This window comes from Camelus ferus, chromosome 2, assembly GCF_009834535.1.
Source record: "Camelus ferus isolate YT-003-E chromosome 2, BCGSAC_Cfer_1.0, whole genome shotgun sequence".
NCBI classification, from domain to species: Eukaryota; Metazoa; Chordata; class Mammalia; order Artiodactyla; family Camelidae; genus Camelus; species Camelus ferus.
Window position 1 is genome coordinate 836,784 of NC_045697.1, and position 21,292 is coordinate 858,075.

The 21,292-nt window shown below is 51.6% G+C and overlaps 1 protein-coding gene across 1 annotated transcript; it reads right to left on the bottom strand.

Moving 5' to 3' along the window:
* Positions 1-8,310: 8,310 nt before the first annotated feature.
* SLBP (stem-loop binding protein) lies at positions 8,311-20,411 on the bottom strand. Its single transcript, XM_032492406.1, has 8 exons — positions 19,996-20,411; positions 19,788-19,904; positions 17,042-17,146; positions 14,480-14,539; positions 14,053-14,190; positions 13,097-13,246; positions 11,786-11,867; positions 8,311-9,219 (listed from the first exon to the last, which is right to left on the bottom strand). The coding sequence occupies exons 1-8, from the start codon at positions 20,052-20,054 to the stop codon at positions 9,103-9,105; spliced, it is 828 nt and encodes a 275-aa protein (XP_032348297.1). The 5' UTR covers positions 20,055-20,411; the 3' UTR covers positions 8,311-9,102.
* Between the last annotated feature and the right edge of the window lie 881 nt (positions 20,412-21,292).

Below are 21,292 nucleotides of genomic sequence, written 5' to 3' on the forward strand. Positions count from 1 at the left end.
GGTTCCTTGTGAGCCAGGCCAGAACAGGCACCTGGGGGCACCCATGCTGGGGAAGGGAGCTGGGTCTTCTACCCCATCTGGACCCATGACAACCACCTCAGGGCACCAAGGTCACCTTTGTGTTTGTCAGAAGTCTTGTGACCGAGTAAGTTCTATCCACCTGCTCCTCAGCACTTACGTGGATAACCACTGAAGGTTTCCAGTGGATCAGGGGATACAGTCTGTGCCCCATTAAACTAACAGCTCTCCTTGGGTTTGACGATCTCATGTAAAACTGAAAAGCAACTCAAAACCCTCCTGCAGCCGAGGAGGGAGTTGTGGTGAAGAAGCTGCAGACCAGAGGTCACTGTTGGCTCTCACATGGAGGGTCAGACCAGGGCCGCATGCACACCAAGCACGCTGGACCAGCGCTCCAGCCCACTGTCCGTGTCATGTCAAGAGGGCTAGGCCTCGGTTGGGCGCACGGACCCGCAGTGCCACTTGCCAGACGCTGCCATGGATTACCCCGAGGGAAGGAGTCAGAACCTACCCTTTCTACAGAAGAGAAGTCTGAGGTGCAGAGCACGGGGCCTTGTTCTTGTCCCACCCCAGAGCTGCTCTCATCGGAGCACTTCATTGAGCTCCATCCTCCCTGTACCAGGATCCCCAGGGCCCCCTGCCCCAGAGCCTTGTTAGGAGAGAGACAGATGCCCCCATAACCTGAACCAGAGTGACCAGGAGCCAGCAGAAGAGGCAGGTGGCAGGCACGGTGGCTCTGTGACCGCTACTGGGGCTGGAGGCACCTTCTGGGTGGAGGAGCTGGAGCTGTCTCTGTTGGCCTTGAAACAGCAGTGCTTTCCTGGGAGAGATGGGGCAGCACACGGGTGGGTGTTCACTGTGCTGTGTCCTGGGCGGGGCCTGAGGCCAGGGACCTGCCGCCAGCAGGAGACAGACCAATGCACCAGTATGGCAGTACCTGGGGCACAGCAGGGACACAAGGTGGAGTGAACGAATGAATAAAAGAGCGTGAGATGGGAAGGTGCCTGGAGAAGGGATGTGCCTTTGGGGTGTAAAGCCCAGTGGAGCTGAGAGGAGGGGCAGGAGGGGGCCCCAGAAGGAGAGTCACCTGGAGGCTCCTCTCCCCCCACCAACCCTGAGGGGACGTCTGCACCCTCTACCCAGAGCCCCAGAAGGGCTCCCACCCTGCCCCTCTGGGCGGCACCTAGTGACCAGTCACTACCCAGGCCAGTGCCATGCCAGGTCCACTAGAGGTACCCTGGCTGCCAGGGTAGGGGCTGCAGTGCCTCCTTGTTTGGCAGCTGAGCCCAGACCCGGCCCTGGACTTCCAGCTCTGAGGATGGTTCTGGCCTCCCCTCAGGAACCCCTCTTGTGGTGGTGAAGAGGGAGGAAGCCTGGGGCATGGAGGGTGGAGACCCCACCCACAGTCAGGCCAAGCCTTGTGGCCGGTGCCCTTCAGCTGGGCCTGCCAGGGTTTTGTCCCTGCCCAACCCCTCTAGGGTCCCCAGGCTTCTAGAAGGAAGGTGCAGCCCTGCATCCACTGAAAGACAGGCACCTGGGACCAGAACAGAGCAGGAGAGGGTGCGGCCCTTGCTCGGGGGGAAGGATGGGGGAGGAAGGGAGAGGGAAGGGGCCCCCACCCCACCCCCAGCAGGTCTCCAGGGTGAGCACCTGGGGTATGTGCTGCGTGGGCTCCCTAGGCCAGCGGGCACTGTGGTCTGGGGCCACCCCCAGTGTCTGTGGCTGGGCCCCCAAAGCCCAAGAGCTGCTAGAGAGACCCCCACCTCACCCATCTCATGGGTGAACCACTCATCCACATGGCAACAGCAGATCCATTCTACAGGTGGGGACACTGAGGCTCAGCCCAGGGTCACTGTGCCAGGTGGAGGGGAGCCAGTCACCTGCCCAACCCCTCACGTTCACCCCTCACTCTACAACACTGACCACTCCACACCAGGTGCCGGGAACTCCAGGGCCAGCATGCCCTCTCCCTCCTGGGCCCAGGCTCTGCCCAATACTGATGGGTGAGGTACAGCCTGGCCTCTGTGCAGGGAGGACCAGCTCAGGGACCCCTGCCACACCCCAGCAGGAAGCCTGCAGCCTGGGGCGCAGACAGGGTGGGCCGAGCACCTGAGAAGTGGGCATGTGGTCATCCAGGGCTCTGGGGCCAGAGGGACACGGGCCAAGGCCGGAGAGGAGCCATCGGGAGAGAAGGGGGCAGCGGCAGGGGACACCTTTGTCTACACCTGAACACGCACCCAGTTCCATGAGCTTTGAGGACCGTGTCCAGTTCTGTAATGACCACCACAGTCAAGCTACAGAACACATCCATTCCCCGAGCCCCTGCCACTATTTCACCCCCCCCCACCCCAGCAACCACAACCACTGCCGTTGCCAAGCACTGTTAAGCAGGTGACATTCACTCTCTCCCTTCATCCTCAGAGCCAGCCCAGCAGGTAGGCGCCATCAGCCCATCTTAGCAATGGGACCACAGGAGAGGCAGAGCCAGCACTGGATGCAGGGCTGCCTGCCACACGCTGCACAGTTCAAGTGCTCATGACGGGCCAGGCACTGAGCTCTGGGGATGCGGACCAGTTGCCCCTTTGCTGGAAGGTCAACCACAGAGCCCTCAGCACCAGGATCTGCTGCCACCCCCGTACCGAGGGGTGTTTTCCAGAATACTTTACATCTTCAAAGTGTGAGTTTTATAAAGTGGCTGAGATCCCATTAAAACCTGCACGTTGACAAAGCAAACAAAACAAAGCAAGAAAACAAAAAACAAAAAACCGTCATGATTCTTACACATAAAATACAGACTAATGATCAAAAAGTCACACTTGCTCCCTCCCTGCAGCCAGGTCCCACACTGACAGCTAAGTCACTGCAAGGGACTTGCAGTCTGCCAGGCACCGTCACATGACTCCAGCTGGTGGACCTTTTAAATTTGCATATATGGGGAAAAAACAACCCGGTAACCCCCAGTTAATCAGAAGAGCCACTCACAGACGACAAGGACCTACTGTAGAGCACAGGGAGCTATATTCAATTTCTTGTAATGAGCTGTAATGGAAAATAATCTGAAAAATATATATACATATACGTATGTGAATAACTGAATTGCTTTGCTGTACACCTGAAACTAACATTGTAAATTAACCACAATTCAATAAAAAAATAGAAAATACAAAAAATGTGAAGTCAGTCAGAAAAAGACAAATATCGTATGATATCACTTATATGTGGAATCTTAAAAAATGACATGAACTTATTTACAAAACAGAGACTCACAGAGATAGAAAAACTTACGGTCACCAGGGGGTTAGAGAGGAGAGAGGGATAAATTGGGAGTTTGGGATTGGGTGATACAAACTACTATGTACAGAATAGATAAACAACAATGTTCTACTGTACAGCACAGGGAACTACATTCAGTAACTTGTAGTGACCTGTCATGAGAAAGAACATGAAAAAGAATATACATATACATAACTGAATCACTATGTTGTACACCGGAAGCTAATACAACATTGTGAATCAACTATACCTCAATTAAACAAAAAAAAGGAGAGAGAGAAGAGTGCTCCCCTGGGTCGAAGTGCACCCTTTTGGTTCAAGTGGAAGCTGCTGACTCACCTGGGATGCTCCATCGGCGTCTTCCTGCAGAAGGACAGAGGAATCAGCAACTTGATGGGAGAATCGCTGAAAAAGAGTCCTGGGGGTTGGGGGGGAGGGGAGGGGCAGGATCCTGACGGACTAGCCGGAAACAAGACCGGCTCCACACACACAAAAAGAAGTAAGTTGGGGACATAGGATGACAGCCTGATAAGCTGAGCACATCTCTAGACGGGAAGATAGGAAAATGAATGTCCAACGGAAACAAGATAGCAATCAGCCTGGAACTATGAAGAATTAATCATGCTGGACAAATTCAATTTAGTTCTGACACGTCTTGGTTCCACATACAAGAGTCAAGAATAAAGACCACTCCGGCCCAGCCAAGGGTTTGGTAGCTCTCACACACACATATTAGCTTATAGCACTTTTAGTCGAAAGATCGAGTTCCCCGATGCGTGAGCGCGTTCCATCCAAATAATGTGATGCAAAAGCCAGTAGCCAGGGTGATTCTTGCAGAATCTGAGGTAGAGCACATGCTCAGCATGCATGAAGCCGAGGTCCTGGGTTCAACCCCTAGTACCTCCATTAAAATAAATAAACCTAATTACCTCCCCCTGAAAAAAAAATCCAGAACCTGAGTCAGGTGCCCCCTGTGCACGACCCCCCAGCTGCCCGCCCCGCCCCCAGACCTCATCCATCGCCACCCCTGCTCCCGCCAGCCCAGCCTCCCTACCTGTCCCTCAGGGCCACCACAGGCCACTCTCTGGCCACAAATTACTTACCATCTTCCCAAAGCCCCCAAGTCTCATCCCACAAGAGCACCAGCCCAAAGCCCAGAATCTCATCACCGAGACCAGCTCTGTGGATGGAGTTGCCTGAGCACACCTCCTGGTGTGAACTTCCTCTCAGTCTGAAGACTTCTGAACCAGAGAGACAGCTTCCCTGCACCCTGTCCTCAGGCCCCACCAAACACACCCCCCCAGCATTCATGGGCCAAACCCGGGGTACCTGCTGCCGACACTGCTGTTCAGAGGGGTGGGCGGGGAGGGGGTGCACAGGACCACCGGCCACGGCTGTTCCTTGCTCCACCAGTGACTCTCTACACCCCCTGACCCTGCCTCTGGGCCCCATGGCTCCACCTCTGAACTTCCCTTCCTTTTGCATGGAAGGTAGCATGTGTTCACAATGGGGTAGTCTTGTCAGCCTGCTTCCTGCCAGCAGACTCTTAAGGGCCCAGAGGCCTCTTTTAGTTTCATGGTCCTTTTCAGTCCAAACCAGCAGTGTTTTGCCACTGTACTTCTTTCAAAAGCTTTTCGGGTCTCCTATGAATCTTATTGGGGTTCAATTAGACAAAAGCCACACACAGAGGTCTCCTCAAAATAAGCCCTTCTCACGACCCAGAGGAAAGATGTACCATGTTCCTGCATTGGAAGAACCAATGTCGCCAAAATGGCCATATTACCCAAGGCAATCTGCAGATTCAATGCAATTCCTGTCAAATTACCAATGACATTTTTCACAGAACTGCAACAAAACATGTTAAAATTTGCATGGAAACACAGAAGACCACGAATAGCCAACATAATCTTGAGAAAGGAGAACAGAGATGGGGGAATCACGCTCCCTGACTTCAGACTATACTACAAAGCTACAGATCAAAATAGTCTGGTCCTGGCACAAAACAGACACATGTATCAATGGAACAGGATAGAAAGTCCAAAAATAAACCCACACACTCTTGGTCAATTAATCTGTGACAAAGGAGGCAAGAACACACAATGGAGAAAAGACAGTCTCTTCAATAAGTGGTGCTGGGAAAACTGGACAGGCTACCTGTGAAAGAATGAAATTAGAACCTCCCCTAACGCCATATACACACGTCAACTCAAAAGGGACTAAAGACCTAAAACAAGACCAGACACTAGGAAACTCCTAAATGGGAACAGAGGCAGAACACGCTGACATAAATCGCAGCAGTACTTTTTTGGGTCTATCTCCTAGAGTAATGGAAATAAAAGCAAAAATAGACAAATGGGACCTAATTAAACTTTAAAGCTTTTGCGCAGCTAAGGCTACCTTCAACGAAATGAAAAGATAACCTACAAAATGGGAGAAAATACTTGCAAACTATCCGACTGACAAGAGACTAATTTCCAAAATAAACAAACAGAGCTCATACAAGCAACCCAATCGAAAAATGGGCAGGAGACCTAAATAGACATCTCTGTAAAGAAGGCATACAGGTGGCCAGCAGGCACATGAAAAGATGCTCAATTTCACTAATTATCAGAGAAATGCAAATCAAAACCACAATGAGGTGTCACCTCACACCAGCCAGAATGGCCATCATTCAAAAGCCCACAAATGACAAATGTTGGAGAGGCTGTGGAGAAAAGGGAACCCTCCTACAGTGCTGGTGGGAATGCAGTTTGGTGCAGCTACTATGGAGGACAGTATCAAGGTTCCTTAAAAGCTAAAAATAGACTTGCCATGTGATCCAGCTACCCCCCTCCTGGGCATGTATCCAGAGAAAATTATAATTCAAAACAACACATGCACCCCAGTGTTCACAGCAGCACTACTTACAACAGCAGAGACATGGAAGCAGCCTAAATGTCCACTGACAGATGACTGGATAAAGAAACTGTGGTACATTTATACAGTGGACTACTACTCAACCATAAAAAAAATAAATAATGCCCTTTGCATCAACATGGATAGACCTAGAGATTATCATATTGAGTCAAGTAAATCAGAGAAAGACAAGTATGTATCACTTATTTGTGGAATCTAAGAAAAAAATGATACGAATTCTATTTGCAAACCAAAAACAGACTCACGGGCATAGAAAACAAACTATGGGTACCAGAGGGGAAAGGGCAAGAAGGGATAAATTAGGGGTTGGGGATTAACAGACCCACATTACTATACATGAAAAAGACAGACAAGGTCCTACTGTACAGCACGGGGAACTAGATTCAATTTCTTATAATGACGTGTAAAGGAAGAGAATCTGAAAAGAAAGTACGTATGTGTATGTACAACTGATCACTTTGCTGTACACCTGGAACTAACACTGCAAATCAACTACACGTCAATAAAAGATAAGAATTAAAAATACTAATAAGCTCTCCTCCGTCTCGGGCTCCTGAGGGACAAGCTCTCAAGCTTCTTACAAGCCCTGTTACTTGCTGGAAAGACCCCCCAGTTCTCAAGGTCCCAACAAGCTTTTCACAGCCCCAGCCCCAGCGGCACAACACGCGGGTCTTCCTGACCGCCCTCTACATCTGACCTTTGCTCTGACGTCCCTCAGGGTTCGCCCCGCCCGCCACCCGGGAAGGCTGGGCACGCGGACCAGGAAGGGCACACCTTCACACCAAGAGCCCTTCCCGGAGCTTCTCGTTCGTTCTGTCCAAGCAGCAGGAAGCCACAGGCTCCTTCAGGGCTTGGCATGGCCATTTCGCTGGAGCATCCAGCTTGTTAGGCACACAGTTGTCCTCCACCACTACCCTGCCCCCTGCTCACAACAGGGCTGCTCAGTGTTGTCACCTGGGGCCAGGACCCACTCTGCCCTGGCTTCCAGTGTTCCTGCGCCTCTCCACCGGCCTCACTAGCCATCTCCCCAAGGCCCCCGAGGTGCCCCTGCACCTTCCTCACAGCTCCTCTCACAAGCTGGCTCCTGTAGGTCCTTCCAGCGCCCGCCCACTGCCAGCCACCAGGTCCCTCCCACCTTTGAGGGCTCTTTCCACGGTCCCTACACCACACTCCCACTGCAGGGCCTTTGCATTTGCTGCCCCTGGAGTGAACGCTCTGCCAGGCAGCACTTCTTTGCTCACACGCCGCCTTATCAGGCATCTCCCAACCACCCCGCAAGAACAGGCAACATCCCACCACTCAGTGACCCCGCTCCCCCACCCTTCTCTCTGCCCTTACCCCTCAACCTTGACATCCCACTGCCAACCTGAGTCCCCATCAGAGCTTGAGTGCTCTAAGGGGCATCATCTCCAGCACACCCCAGTGTCTATCAGATGGCCTAACCTGTGGTACGAGCCCAAGGAACATGAACAGGAAGGGCTTCTGCCCTTCAGAGCACCTTAAACCAAGCTGCCCAAGCCCAGCCCTTGCCTGAAGCCAGCTCAGCTCCCGGGGGGCACCCACAGGGAACACGGCCATGGCCACAGGCTGGGGGCAACGTCTGCACACGGCTGCCAGGGGCCACGTATACAACCAAGAAGACTCGGAGGGCAGGGCAACCCCTCAGGACCGGGTCCCACGCTCACTCCGCTCCAGGGTGGACTGCATGGCCCCGGTTGTCTCTGGACACAGGGAAAGGCCGTCACCCAGCTACCGAACAGGCATCAAGCCTAGGCCCCTGGCTTTGTAGGCAAGGCTGACGGGCACACACACCCTCCAGCCAGGAAACCTGGGTCTAAGAAGAGCACACACCCAGTGTGGCGAGCCCTGCGCTGACCAGGTCTGGGCCTGGCTGCAGCCCGACTGAGAGCTCAGGCTGGAGCCCCGAGCCTGTCAAAAGGAGGTCGTGCACAGCGGGGGTGGGGGGCTAAAGCCTGGGCCATGATTCTCCCCCACTGTGAGCCACCCTCCCCGGGCACTGACAGGACAGACACCCCCTCGGCCCCTCCAACCGCAGGATCTACCACAGCAGCTGGCCTACCTGGCAACATAGTAAGTCAGTTAAAGAAGGTTCTTTCCTTTTTATTTTTGCAATGTCATTCCATACAAAAGCAATAAAAACAAAGCAGTCTGAACAAGAAGTTTACAAGTGAATATTTAGACAGAAAATCTATACACATTATCATTTACAGCAATTTTACATGGTAAATTAACTGATTGTAAAAAAAACATGCTTTCTAAATCCCTCTGCTGCCTCAGCTCTTGGAGGGTAGATGGCCTACCTAGTGCTATTTACAAGTACCAAACTAAGACTGTATAACTTACGTAAAACCCATTAACTTACCAGCTCAATTTAAAATCTGACTATTCAGTGCTCTGGATGAGGAAAAAGCCACCTTGACTTACTGACAAGCAGCCAAATATCCAGTTTCCATAAAAGTGTGAAAGGGACCCGCGGAGACCACCTGGTCAGACACCAGCAGAGAAAGCCGGCGCCGGCGTGGTCCTGTGAACGGCTGTAAACCCAAGCGGCCACCTGACAGGCAGCAACTTAACGTTCAACATACTTGTGGAAAACCAGTTAAAATATGCTTGTCACGTTAACCCAAAGATGGTAGAGATTAAAAGCAATTAAGGTCGTGGCAAGATTGCTTCAAGTTCCACTTCCCTTGGATTTAGTTCCATTTACAGTTTAAAACATGCAAAATGCACCCCCTATTCATAAAATTAATGTTTCTTAAGGATATATGGCAAGAACAACAATCCACCATGAGACAAGAAGCTGTTAACAGAAACCAGCCAGCTAAGAACACAGGGCAGGGCTCAGCCGGTGCCTGGATGGTGCGGCCGTACCAGTTAGCTCATGGCGGAGAAGTCTCTCAAGGGTTCAGTTAAACACGCCTCCAAATCAAACTCATCCTCCGCCGGGCAGTCCACGTGTCTCACTTTCGTGGGTGTGCCACAGAACGTGTCCTGCAAAACAGAAGCATGGTCAGGGCTCGCTCTGCAGACACGCTGGGCTTGCTGCTAGCGCTGCTGAACACAGGCTGCTTGCCCTGCGTGGAGTGGAGGCCAGCCGGCCCCCGGCGCTCCAATCTAAGACTCGGCGAGGGTCTCTGACCAGGAGCCTCACCTGGGAGTCCAAGGCGCTCAGCTACTTCAAATTCATCAACAGCATCCAGCCTCACTTTCTCTGGTATGTAAAATCCTACCCATCAACCCCGCCCAACTAGAAACCAACTGATCCTTTGAGGCCTCTGAGCCACAGCCACTCAACTCCAACAGGACCTGCTACGTGGACTTACCACACTGCCGAGGAAGGTCTGCCCCTCCCGAGCCCATCACCCCCAAAATGGGCCACTTCCTACACAGCACAGCCTCTGGGAACCAGGTGAGAGAACACACAGATGACCAGGAGGCACCTGTAACCACGCCACAGGGGCCCGACATCCTCTGCGCTGGCCGCTGCCCAGAGTCCAAGGCTGGGGTGAGCACGTCAGTGCCCGCCCTCTGCAAATGGCTGGACAGAACTGAGTAGTGGCTGAGGACAGGTGACAGTGCTTAGTTTAACACACTTCTGGATTGCTTTTTTCACTTAAGAAGTTTAACTGAAAGATCATACACTCAAATGTTATGTCAGAGTTTACAATTTTAACCAACCGAAGCCCAATGTTTATACCAACTAAAACCAAAGTTTTAAATGAATGTTAAAAAAAAGGTTCCTATTTTTACAATGGGGAAATCTGGTTGATACCACTTGAATCATGCTGTAAACTGAACATCACTGATTAACAGGATAAACTGATACCTCCCCACCCACTGTCACAGTCTTGCCCAAAATGCTCAACCTGAATCTCATCCTTAAGGAAACAATGTGACAACTCCCAAGTGACAAACATCCTGCTTTATGAAAACTGGCCTGAGCTCTACAAAAGAAATGTCAGAGTTAAGCAGGGAAACTATTCTAAGTTAAAGAAAACTTAAGAGAGGTGGCAATTTAACATGCAACCCTTGATTAAATTCTGGATTAAAAAAGACCTGTAAAAAGGACACTGGAACAATCAGGAGCCCAGAAGCTGACCTGTTCACTAGATGGCAGGGCTTCAGCAATGTTCCACTTCCCCAGCGCAGTCAGCACACTGGAGCGTGTCCAGTGCCAGGGGGTGAGCACCACCCTACAGTTTGCTTTCAAGTGGTCAACGAACACACACAGCCAGCCAGCCACCTGGGTGGTGACAGCACTAAATATCTCCTTTAGCGCAGCTGCCTGCATATCCAGCCACCTCTCCTAAGACACCCCCAGGATCTCCCACCAGGACCCCCCCCAATCTTCACGGTCTGCCCCCTCTGACACCCGCATGGTCACCTTGCCTCTCCTGGCCCCCAGCCTGCGCATCTCCCTGGACCTTCCATCACAAGTGGCACGTTCAGAATGTTCCCTGAGCTAGGACAAGGGTCACTCAATCCAAACTAAGGACATCACCTACTGAGGCCTTCCTGGGTTTCTTTTTAGTCCTGCCTGTGTATAAATATCCACAAAACTGGGATCATCTTGTTAAATATCCTGTTTTTATTTATCTTGACAACTTTCCACATTAGTCATCAAAAACAATCTGTAGTGGCTGTATTCCTTATGAACATAACTCGGTCGTCCCTCCAACCTGGAAGTCTGTGTTACTTCTAACATCTCACGCAGTCACACGGAGTACGAGGTGTGCAGACGGCCCACAAGACTGGAAGGACGCAGACCAGGCCTCCCCGGGCGACACAGACAGAAGGCAGGCAGGAGGGCAGCCCTGAGACTTTATTTTAGGTGCCTCTGAGCTGTGCAAATACAGTACAGGCTCATCTTACAGAAAGCATGACTTTTTCAAACACATATTTATGTTTTCTAACTTTTAATCTATTTTCCCACTTAATATGCTGGATATTTCCATATGTAAATACTGGGGCAGTTTCCTTTATAACAAAAAAGGGGCCCTTTTACTGTAAACTGCTGATGTGCACTTGGCTTGTGCACACGCAGCAGTCAAGAACGTGCCCCCAGCCGACGACTACAGAATTAGAGATGAGACAATTCTGTACACTGCTTTTCATCTTTGAAGTTCTTCCCCCGCAAAACGTAATTTTTAAAAAATTGGCAAATGTGGGGAAACTCCTAGGCCCGAAGAATCCCTTCACTTAACCACCAGCAGACGATCCCTACACTGAGCGCACCGGCACAAACTAAAAGGCCTAAATTAACACTAGTGATAACGCCTGTGTGAGCCCCAGAGCCAAAAGAAAAGAACTTTCACTTTTAAATCAAAACAGTACTCCTGATTGGCCGGACTGAACCACAAATCTAAAATACGGCCGCTACCGATGCCTCCATCAAATCTGGTATTTCGATGAGTCAAGGAAAGGGGTAAGGCGCCCCTCTTTCATAAGCATCAGAATCAAACTTCAGCTTAAACTTCACTTTATAAAGGGGCACATGCCGTCAACAATTAACCTGAAGCACCTACACTGAGACGTAAGACAAAAAAAAGGCACTTACAAAGTTATCCTGAGAGCTCGTCTGGGACTCAGAGCTGCTTTCTGCAGATTCGGTCTCCATCTCCCCGAGGTCCACAGGGTGTCTGTGATGCGAAAACAGGCACATCAGTCACCCCTTAGCAGAGCCAGGGGACACGGCGCAGGAGGCTCTCCTGGCCTACTCACTGAAGACGAGCCCACCCCACCAGGCTGCCCCATGAGGACACTGACAGTGTCGCCTCTGCTTCCCAAGGGACCCAACAGCTCTCACTGACTCCCCGTGTGCCAGGCCTGCCCCTGCCAAGCAGCTCGCAGAGGCAGAGCTGGTGGCAGTAACTGCAGAAACAGCCACCAGGCTCAGAGCACACAGCTATCTGCCAGCCCTAACCATGGCCAGCTGTTCACACGCACCCACAAGCATCCTTGCAAGGAGAAGCATCAATTTGGGGAAGAAATGGACACTACAGCAAACCATATTACACATCACTAATTTTTCCAATTTCCTACTCAAAAAGAGGAAGGGACAATAGTGTAACTTCAGTAAAAAGTCAGTGTGATGTCTGTGAGGCCAACTGTCATGCAAACCCATCGCTTCAAACATGCTAGTTTCTAATAAATTTCCCCCAGCATTTCAGAAACTCAAACATTTGAATGAATAAATGTGTCTCCGAGAGAGACAGAGGCTTCGGTCAGAAGGGAGCCGAGAAGAGAGGCCACACAGACCAGTCTCTCCACCTCCTGCTCAACTGGCACCCTGACAACCTGGCACAAATCCAGGCCTGACTCCTTTCCAACTAGACACAGCTTAAAAAGATAAAAGCCTTCTTTAGCTAAAAAAACAAAAACAAAAACAAAAAAACACTTTACTTGCTGTAATGGAAACAAATCTGAAAAAACATGTATGTATATGTATAACTGACTCACTTTGCTGTACACCTGAAACATTGTCAGTCAACTACACGTCAATAAAAAATAAGAATTAAAAAAAGACCTTTCATTTCAACAGCTCACCATAAATTACCTATATGCTTTTCAAAATTGTTATCTTAGAAACAAACAAAAACCCACATGTCTAGGTTTACTGACATCTATTTTTCCTAGCCACAAAAAGTGAATTCAACCCAGGAGGTACATTCCCTTCCAGCCCTCAGAGCCCACCCATGTGGCTTTACACACTGGTGCACAGAAAACACACATGAAGGGGACCACTGGCTGCTCTGCTCCCTCAGGACCTCCAGGCAGATGTAATATAATCCGCCACACAAGGGACAGAGCTACTGCAGTCACTGGACGGATCGCAGAAACAGAGGACAAGAATACAGTAAAGACATACATTTCTTGCAAATCACATCCTTCTTCAGCTGGAGGATCCCAAAAATGCAGAGCCACCTTCCAGAGTTTGATCTGCTGGTCCCACGACCGCCGACTGTACTTCTTGAACTTGTTGGGGGTCTTGGGATGAATGCCGGGCTGTCGAAGGTGTCTGCCAGGAGAGAAGATTACCCTAGCACGCGCCACTCACATCGGCACCTCAGCTTAAAGATTAACCAAACTGAGATTATGGCTGTTAAAAAAAAACATACATCAGGAGCCTCTGCAACCCAGCAGCCTCTGTGCAGCCCCCCTGGTGTCAGGGCTTCTGCCTGAAGCCTCTCTCTGCAGTCACCAGGCAGCTTTTTAACCATTCTGAAGCCTTCTCCCAAGCTTTGGACCAAATGCAAACAATAAAGCTTTTTGCAGGAAACAAACAAACAAAAAACTACAGATCAACTTAGAGTCTACAAAGTGAGCAAAGAAATGTATAAAAAAGCACTACCTCTGACTCTGCTACTCCTCTGCAATTCCCCAGAAAAGTGTATCTGAACCTCAACCCTGCCAAGGAGCTGACGCGCTCTCCAAAGCTCTCTGCATCCTCGAGAGTGGCAGAGCGTGCTGCTTACACAAAAGGGGCAATGCTCCTGTTTTGCTCCAGCAAGATCTTTACAATCTGTAACTTGAACCTTTTTCCTGTCGTGTATTTTAAGCTTTACATTTGTAAGACAGCTATGAGTCCTAAGAAACAAAATACCATTTAATATTCTAAATCATGAAAATGCTCTTTCTTTCATCTGCATGTCCTTGGTTTTTTAGCCACCAATCTATTCTTTATTTATGTAAGTGCCTGAAAGTCATCAACAGTATAGTTCTTGGCAGATGTCAACTACACCCAGAATCAGATTTACCTCCCAAGCAACTCTGGGTGGCAGTGCCACTCGACCTGACCGGGACGTGCCGCTGGAAGGAGCCTACCTCGGGACCTCTTTGATATAGCGATCGTAGGCAATGGTGTTCTTTCCATAGTTGATCTGTTTCTGTCTCCTCATCAGGACGCTTTCATCCGTCTCTAAGTCAGCTGGCAATGCAGATACAGACTCCTTCGAATCAGAGCTGAAGAAAATGAAGTGAGCAGAAGCCTCACAGTTAAGATCACTATGTCAGAAAACGCTGAAACACAGTAACGAAGTATTTGTCCCTGGATTCCAAACCATATTAACCCCAGAACAGCCCAGAATCGTTACATATATGGGAATTTCGTACACAATATATACATATTTCAAATCAGGGAAAAATAGAAAATCAACAAATGCTACTGAGACACTCGACATCTCACGTTCACAACTTCTTTCATTAATAAATCACAGGTCTAGCAAGTCAGTAAATAATTCACAGCATTTACCTTCCTGATGATGATTTTCTCTCTCTTCCAAAGTCATTTATAAGGAGTTTCCTTTTATATCTGAAAGCAAAGTAAACGTTTCTGTTTTTAAAAAGGTATAAAAATTCACACAGTGCTTTCAGAGCTGAAAGACAGCCATCCGGAACAAAGCCTCCCTTGAGGTGTGTGGTAAGTGGATGAAAGTAACAGTATATGGTCTCTTATTTTCAACCTCCTTCAATCACCTTCTCTGATGAGGAGATAAAGACTATTTGCTAAGAACACATAAAGTGCTTAAGCGTCCAGGTTCTGAAAGAAAACTACAGCGCTCCATGCCCTCCCTGGCACCGCTGGACACAAGGAGAGAGTCTCTAGGCCAAAGAAACCCCTAATGGCTTCAGTTTAAGTACCAAGACCCAAATAACATAGATGTTTACATCCCCCTAACCCTGAAGCCTTTAGGAAAAAAATGAAGGTTAGCTGAAATAAAGTTTTTATTTTTATACTACAATTACTTACTGCTGAGACATGTGCGCCTGCTGGGCACTGCTCACCTTCTCTGATCCTGCAGAGATTGAACCGCCCACCCATTCCTTGTGAATTCAAGGCATCTGCTTTCTATCATAGCAACTATCAAAACCCAGCTCTGCAAAGGTATGTCACCAAAAAAAGTGCAGCGCAATGTAACACTGAAATCATGACCCACCTCTAGCTGGAGGTTCATGCTGGTGTCTCAAAGATGTCACACAACACTCTGCTTCCTTCCAAATGTATAACTCTCCACCCCTCCCAAGTTTCCTTTGGCATCCCAGTGGAGTTTGGACACCAGGATATAACTGAGATTTCCCAGTGGAGTTTGGACACCAGGCTATAACTGAGGTTTCCCAGTGGAGTTTAGACACCAGGATATAACTGAGGTTTCCCAGTGGAGTTTAGACACCAGAATACAACTGAGGTTTCCCAGTGGAGTTTAGAAACCAGAATACAAGTGAGGTTTCCCAGTGGAGTCTGGACACCTTCTGTGTATCTAGAATGGCACGATCGTAGACCGCCCTCCGAGAACAGGGAAACTAGTCCCTCGGGTCATTTTTCGTAGGGCTCCACTCGTTCTGGAACCCGAGTTGAAAAGACTGCCTTCAGGTATGCCAAAACCCAGTTTCAAATTTTCAGACAGCTAGTGTGTGGTGTGTGTCAGCCTCCTTGAAGTACAGTGAGCTGAATTCTCATTCCCCCAGCCCCTTCCTGGTAGGAAGTAATGTAGACCACCATCATCAAAAGCTCACATCACCAGGGTCTTACAAAAAGTGGCAGCTTTCCACCAGAAAGGATGTGATCCACAGAGTGGTCCCCAACAGTGCTCTGGACAAGAACAGACCCATTCTGCAAAGTATGACAATTTTCAGAGACAGGCCTATGAGACAACTGAGGAACAAAGGAGGGTCAGGACAGAGAGAGGTCTCCCTGCAGAGCACAGAAGCTGCAGACAGTCCCCAGCAGGGGTGACAGTGAGGGTCCAGACACACGAGTACATTACGTGACTTGTTATAAGCCTTGTGAGCAGAGCACAGAAGCAGCAGAGACCAAGTTAGTCTAACTTTCCAGCTGGGAAAGTCGAGATCTACATGAACACAACAACGCCTTCAAAACACGGGAGCCCACCACCGTCGACGCCCACCTCACTTCCCACCCAGTCACACCGCCGACCTGGCCCCCATCACACACTTCCATGTCTGGAAGGAATTAAGTGGCCCTGAAGCGGTCACAACCAGCCCCTGGGCGCTCCCAAAGGAGACACCTAGAACACTACTGAGCACTGCATGTGGAGGAAGGCCTGGCCCATTTCCCTCCTGACAGTGAGGACACATCTTCTCATCAGCATTAACTTCAACTCACCCCGAGCGACAGCATTTTAACTCAAGGTTCACTCACTGGGTTGGACGGCATGTGTCCAAAGGCAGAAAAGCCTCACAACACTAGTGAGGGCACAACCCAGGGAGGCAAGCAGCTGTTAGGGAGCTGGGCTGGAAAGCGCTGCGGAAGAGGAGGTGGCTTGGCGCTGAACTTGCATACACACAACAATTCTGAGTACGATTGCAAAGGGTTTGCAGGTCCCAAGTTAGAGACCCCTCCCTGCACTCTGGCATTTCTGAGTTGTTACCTGAGCCAAGTGTCAGTCAAAAGAGTGCACTCCGTATCTGAGGAGAGCACATCCAGGCATGCTGCTGGGAAGGGAGCACCCAGTGTGGCAGGGAACACGGCAGTCCTCTGGGAGCCAGCAGTACCTACCACATCGCACCCGCTGTGATCCCAGAAGGACTGCCACTAAGACAGCGGTCCTCCACCTTCAGTGAGCGGATTCATCTGAAGGGCTTAAGACATGACTGGGCCCAATCCAGTGTCTATCCAGCAGGCCTGGGGTGCAACCTGAAAATCTGCATTTCTAACAAGTTCCCAGGAGCTGCGGATATTACTGGTCTGGCGCCCACCAGGCTTCTAAGAACCACCATTCAAAGACATACCTCGAATTTAACATATAATTAAAAACACCACAGGTAACATTTCACAGTGGTCTAAAACAGATACCTTGCAATTTCTTTGTTAACTCTGGTCCTCATTTCATCTTCTTCAACGGCACTTGCCCAGTCTGAACATCTAGAACGGGGCTTAGGGCCTTCAGGAGTGGTAAAACTGCAACAAAATGAAAATACACGTTTGAACCATGACGCAACCTTCAGTTTCCTTTCCAAGTGTACATGAGGAAGTGTTCCAAGACTGTGGAGAGTGCCAAGAAAACGGGCTCCAGGGTAGCCTCTGCTTCGTAACTTACCTGCTCACTGACTCTGGTTAGTTCACTTAACGCCACTCTGGGCTCTGTTCATTAAGCAGCTTCTGCGCACTCACCACATGCCCGTGTTGGCTAAGGCATGAGGACACAGCCCACCGTGGGGAAAGGTGACAGGCAGCTGGACCACCAGCCTGAGAAGTATCCCCACCCAGCACAACTTCTTTTTCTTGCAAAACACGAGTTCTTTTCCAGGACATTAAAGAAGTTTCAGATAATACATTCTTCGTGCTAAGCCAAGTGACCAGCACAGAAGAGGTACTGAATAAACGTGGCTACCATCTACTTCCAGGAGCACATGCACATCACATAATTAAAAGAGGAGTAAGAACATACTTCAGAGTCCTTACGGCACTGGGACTTAGTCTACTAGTAAAGGTGCCCCCAAAGTTGGGTTAATTTTAGTTTAGGAGCTCACTTTATCTAGAGCTCAAGGAAATCTTTAGTCAGGTTCAGGCAATTTGAAAACAGGGCTCCATGCCAAGAATTCTGGCAGTCAGACCTGTCAGTATATCTGTTACTTATAGATTAGATATCAACTTGCATTTTTACTTTTCCTCGTCAATTGTCTATTACCCACCACTGGTGTATCCAAAGCAGAAACTAACTTCAGCTGCAACAATAAACAACCTAATACTTCCAGTTGAAAACCCAATGGCATATTTGAAAATGCAACAGCAATAACAAACAATCCCTTTACGTAATGATCTTTTCTTCCCATATAGTTACCCCACCCAGAGAAACTCAATTTGGATTTCTAAAATAAATTTCCACAGTCTAAATACGGTTAGCAGGGTCTGAAATCAAATGAATGAACCAAACGGTAAAATGACTCAATGACTGTGTCATAGATATAGCGAGAACCAAGTGGAGGCTCGTCCAGAGTTCGACATCAACTACCTCAGGAGTGTATGAAGACATCCAGGTCCAGGTTCCAGCCACGAGATTCGTGAACTTTTAAAAAGTGCTTACAAATGACCTTCCTCTATATCTCATGTTTTAGTAGTATGACAGAAACTACCTTAGTGGAACTAAAATCCATTTTTTAAGTTAGGCAAATCATACTCACCAACTCACCCCATCCTAGGACAAGAGTGATGATGGGAAAAGTGCTCAAATGGAAAACAAAGCCTCGACACATCCTGCTAACTTCCCTCCAAAGGGATCACCTCTGCCCCTGTGGAGACACAGCTGGCTCTTCCCACTCATCACCACAGGGGACCGAGGGGATAAGACACAATGCAGTGCAGAGGGCTAGGACGGGAACACTCCTGCCCAGTCAAGATAAGGAGGCCGCATGGCTGACTTGAGCCCGAAGAGTACCCGAGGGATACAAAGGAGTTTTCAAGTAACGTGAGGATTTAATGTTGCATCGCCAGCTAGAAGAGAAACCACCACAGGAGTCAGAGCTTGATCCAAAGGTAACATTGGATAACCTGCCCTTCACTTCCAGGCTCCTGGGGTCTCTCCCACACTCGCATCTTTTCCCCAGGTAATCTCTGTCCCACGTCTTTAAGTCGTCACATGTGATGATGACTCAAGTCTGCGCCTCCACGTCCAGGCTGAGGACCCACCACCTTCTCAGCACCTTCTCTTAATCACCTAAGCTTCCTAAGCAGAACCACTGACTCCTTCCCCAAGAGGTCGGCTCCACTCCCACCCTCTTCATCTTGGCAAATGGTTCCAGAAGCAACAAAGGTCTTCAGGCCTAAAAACCAGTCACCCTTAACCTTTCTCTGCACCTGCCCTACCCCGTCAGCAGGTACTGAGTCCGGCCTTCCGAAGTCTACCCTGAACCACATATTTCTCACCACCTCCACTGTGCCATCTCTCGTGCCCCCTTTCACGCCAACTTAGCAGGCGCCCCTCCCCGTTGAGTTCCTCTAGTCAGTCCTTCAACAGGCTGGATGCGCCCCCCAGGGCCCAGGCAGGTGGATTCTTCAAGGAACCACCTCCCATTTCATCCCAGCCATCACACAAAGGTTCCTCAACAGAGCCCTTCCCTGAGCACCCGCGGGGCTGCCCAACACCCTGGCCTTCACCACCGGCTGGCCTGCTCATTTTCTGCAGCCCCTCCTCGTCCCCTGAAACACCCCGCCTGACCTGCCTACCCCCGCGTCAAGGGACCAGCGCAACCAAAAAGGAACCTCGTCTGGCACGCCGTCCTGACCTCCCCAGCACGCTGCCCAGCCTGGAGAGCGCTCGCCCGAGACACGGAGAACCACCAGTGCGGCCAGAGGCTCGTCAGAGGGCAGGCCCCCCAGGAGCAGCCGGGCGGAAGGAGGGTCCTGCGGCTTCGGGCTCGGTGCGCAACCTGCGCCCACCGCTTGTGACTCCGGGCTGACGCCTAACTTTCCTGAGGGGATTCTTCCAAGGGCCAATCTGACTGGCTACGTCGGGAAGCTGTGAGCAGTCCACGGTGGCGGCGGAAGAGGCAGGCGAGGGGACCCCCGGGGGACCGGCCCCCGCGCGGCGCGCCGGGCCCACCTGTCGGGTCTGCGGCCGCCCGCCGGCCTCGCGGGGTCCTCGGCGTCCTCGGGCTTCCGGCGCCTCCCGTCGGCTGTGCGCTTGCGTCCGAGGCTCCATCTCGCGGGGGGCGGCGGGCTGGCGACAACAAGCCGCGTCAGGGAGGGGCGGCCCGGGACCCCCGCCCGGCCCCCCGCCCGGCCCCCGCCCGCCGCGCGCCCCGCCTCACCTGGCGTCGCCGTCGCGGCGGCTCCCGCACCCGGGGGGGCTTCGCGGCCTGCAGGCCATGGCGACGAGGCGGGCGGGCTCCTCGGGGTCCGGGCAGCGACGGCGGCGGCGTCTTCTCCGGGCGGCGCTGACTGACGGCGCGCGCCCCGCCCCCAACCGCCTTTATCGCCGCCGCCCCGCCCCCCGGGCTCCCGCGCGCGCCGGGCCGGGCGAGACCATCCAGCTCGCGCCCGGGGGAGCCGCTCGGCCGCGCGCGCCCCGCAGGCTGCCTAGGCCCGGGCGGGAGCCGCGAGATCGCGGCCCCGCACGCTGCCGTCCGGCAGGCGGAGGGGAGCCGCCGGGTTGACCGAGGCGAGGTTCCAGAAAAAGCTTGGCCCCTCCGGCATGGACGCGGCCGGGCCGCCGCAACCCTCGGACGCTGATTGGCCACGCCTTCGCGGGCGGGGGTGGGTAATGGCGGGAGATTCGGGTGAGGGCGAGGCGGGCGCGCCCGGGAGCAAGCGACGCGTCTCCAACTGGCCCGTCCCGGCTTGGGGTGGTCTCCGATTGGTCGGTTCGGCAAGGGCGGCCTCTGATTGGCCGGCCCAGGGAGGGGCAGTGTCGGCGCTGGCGGGAACCGGAAACCCAGAAAGGGTGGCCGCAGGGCGGAGTCGGGCTGCAGTCTTCAGCCACCGAAGTCTGCACAGGAACTCGCTGCCGGCGTCTGATGCCCGGCCCCGCGATCCCCCGTCACTTCTCAGCCCTGAGCACGGCTCACTTCTGCCGCTTTCAGCGCCACCTCCCGCGCTAACTCCCTGCCTCCGCCGGCCCTCCGGGACCCCCACCCGGTACCCAACCCGGCGGGGCCTCGGCCCAGCCTCCTTGCGTTAAGTGCTGATGCTGTGTGCCAAACACAACAACAAAACCAAGGTAAAGGGAACGGCCCAAGTCAAAGAAAGAAAAGTCAAAGACATTTGGGATGTAGAAAATTCTAGTCCACCTGTGTTTTTTTTCATGGGTTGCACGTAGTGCTTTCTAAATACATTCGCGGTCTAGCCGCGATATAAGGGAGCAGGAAGCACGTGCTGTCGAGGAGCTCCCCAACGCAAGCTGCCGTCCTGAGCCACCAGGCACCCCACCAAACACAGCAGAGAGCACAGGGATCCTCAGCCAGCAGGGCCCACCACCTTGGGCCACCGGGTCCCCCCACATGGGCCCTTGCATGCTGACCCCCCCAACCCCCCAGGACCCTTCAACAAAGGTGCCCAGGACTTGGGCTTTTTGAGACCCTTGCCCCCCAGCTAGGAAATCAGAGGGGA

Excerpts from the sequence above, each read along its gene's own strand:
- SLBP (XM_032492406.1), bottom strand. The coding sequence starts at position 20,054 with ATGGCCTGCAGGCCGCGAAGCCCCCCCGGGTGCGGGAGCCGCCGCGAC. Across the intron at positions 19,905-19,995 it reads CGCCGCGACGGCGACGCCAG|CCCGCCGCCCCCCGCGAGAT; the intron begins GTGAGGCGGGGC and ends TGTTGTCGCCAG. Across the intron at positions 14,540-17,041 it reads GTTAACAAAGAAATTGCAAG|ATATAAAAGGAAACTCCTTA; the intron begins GTATCTGTTTTA and ends CTTTGCTTTCAG.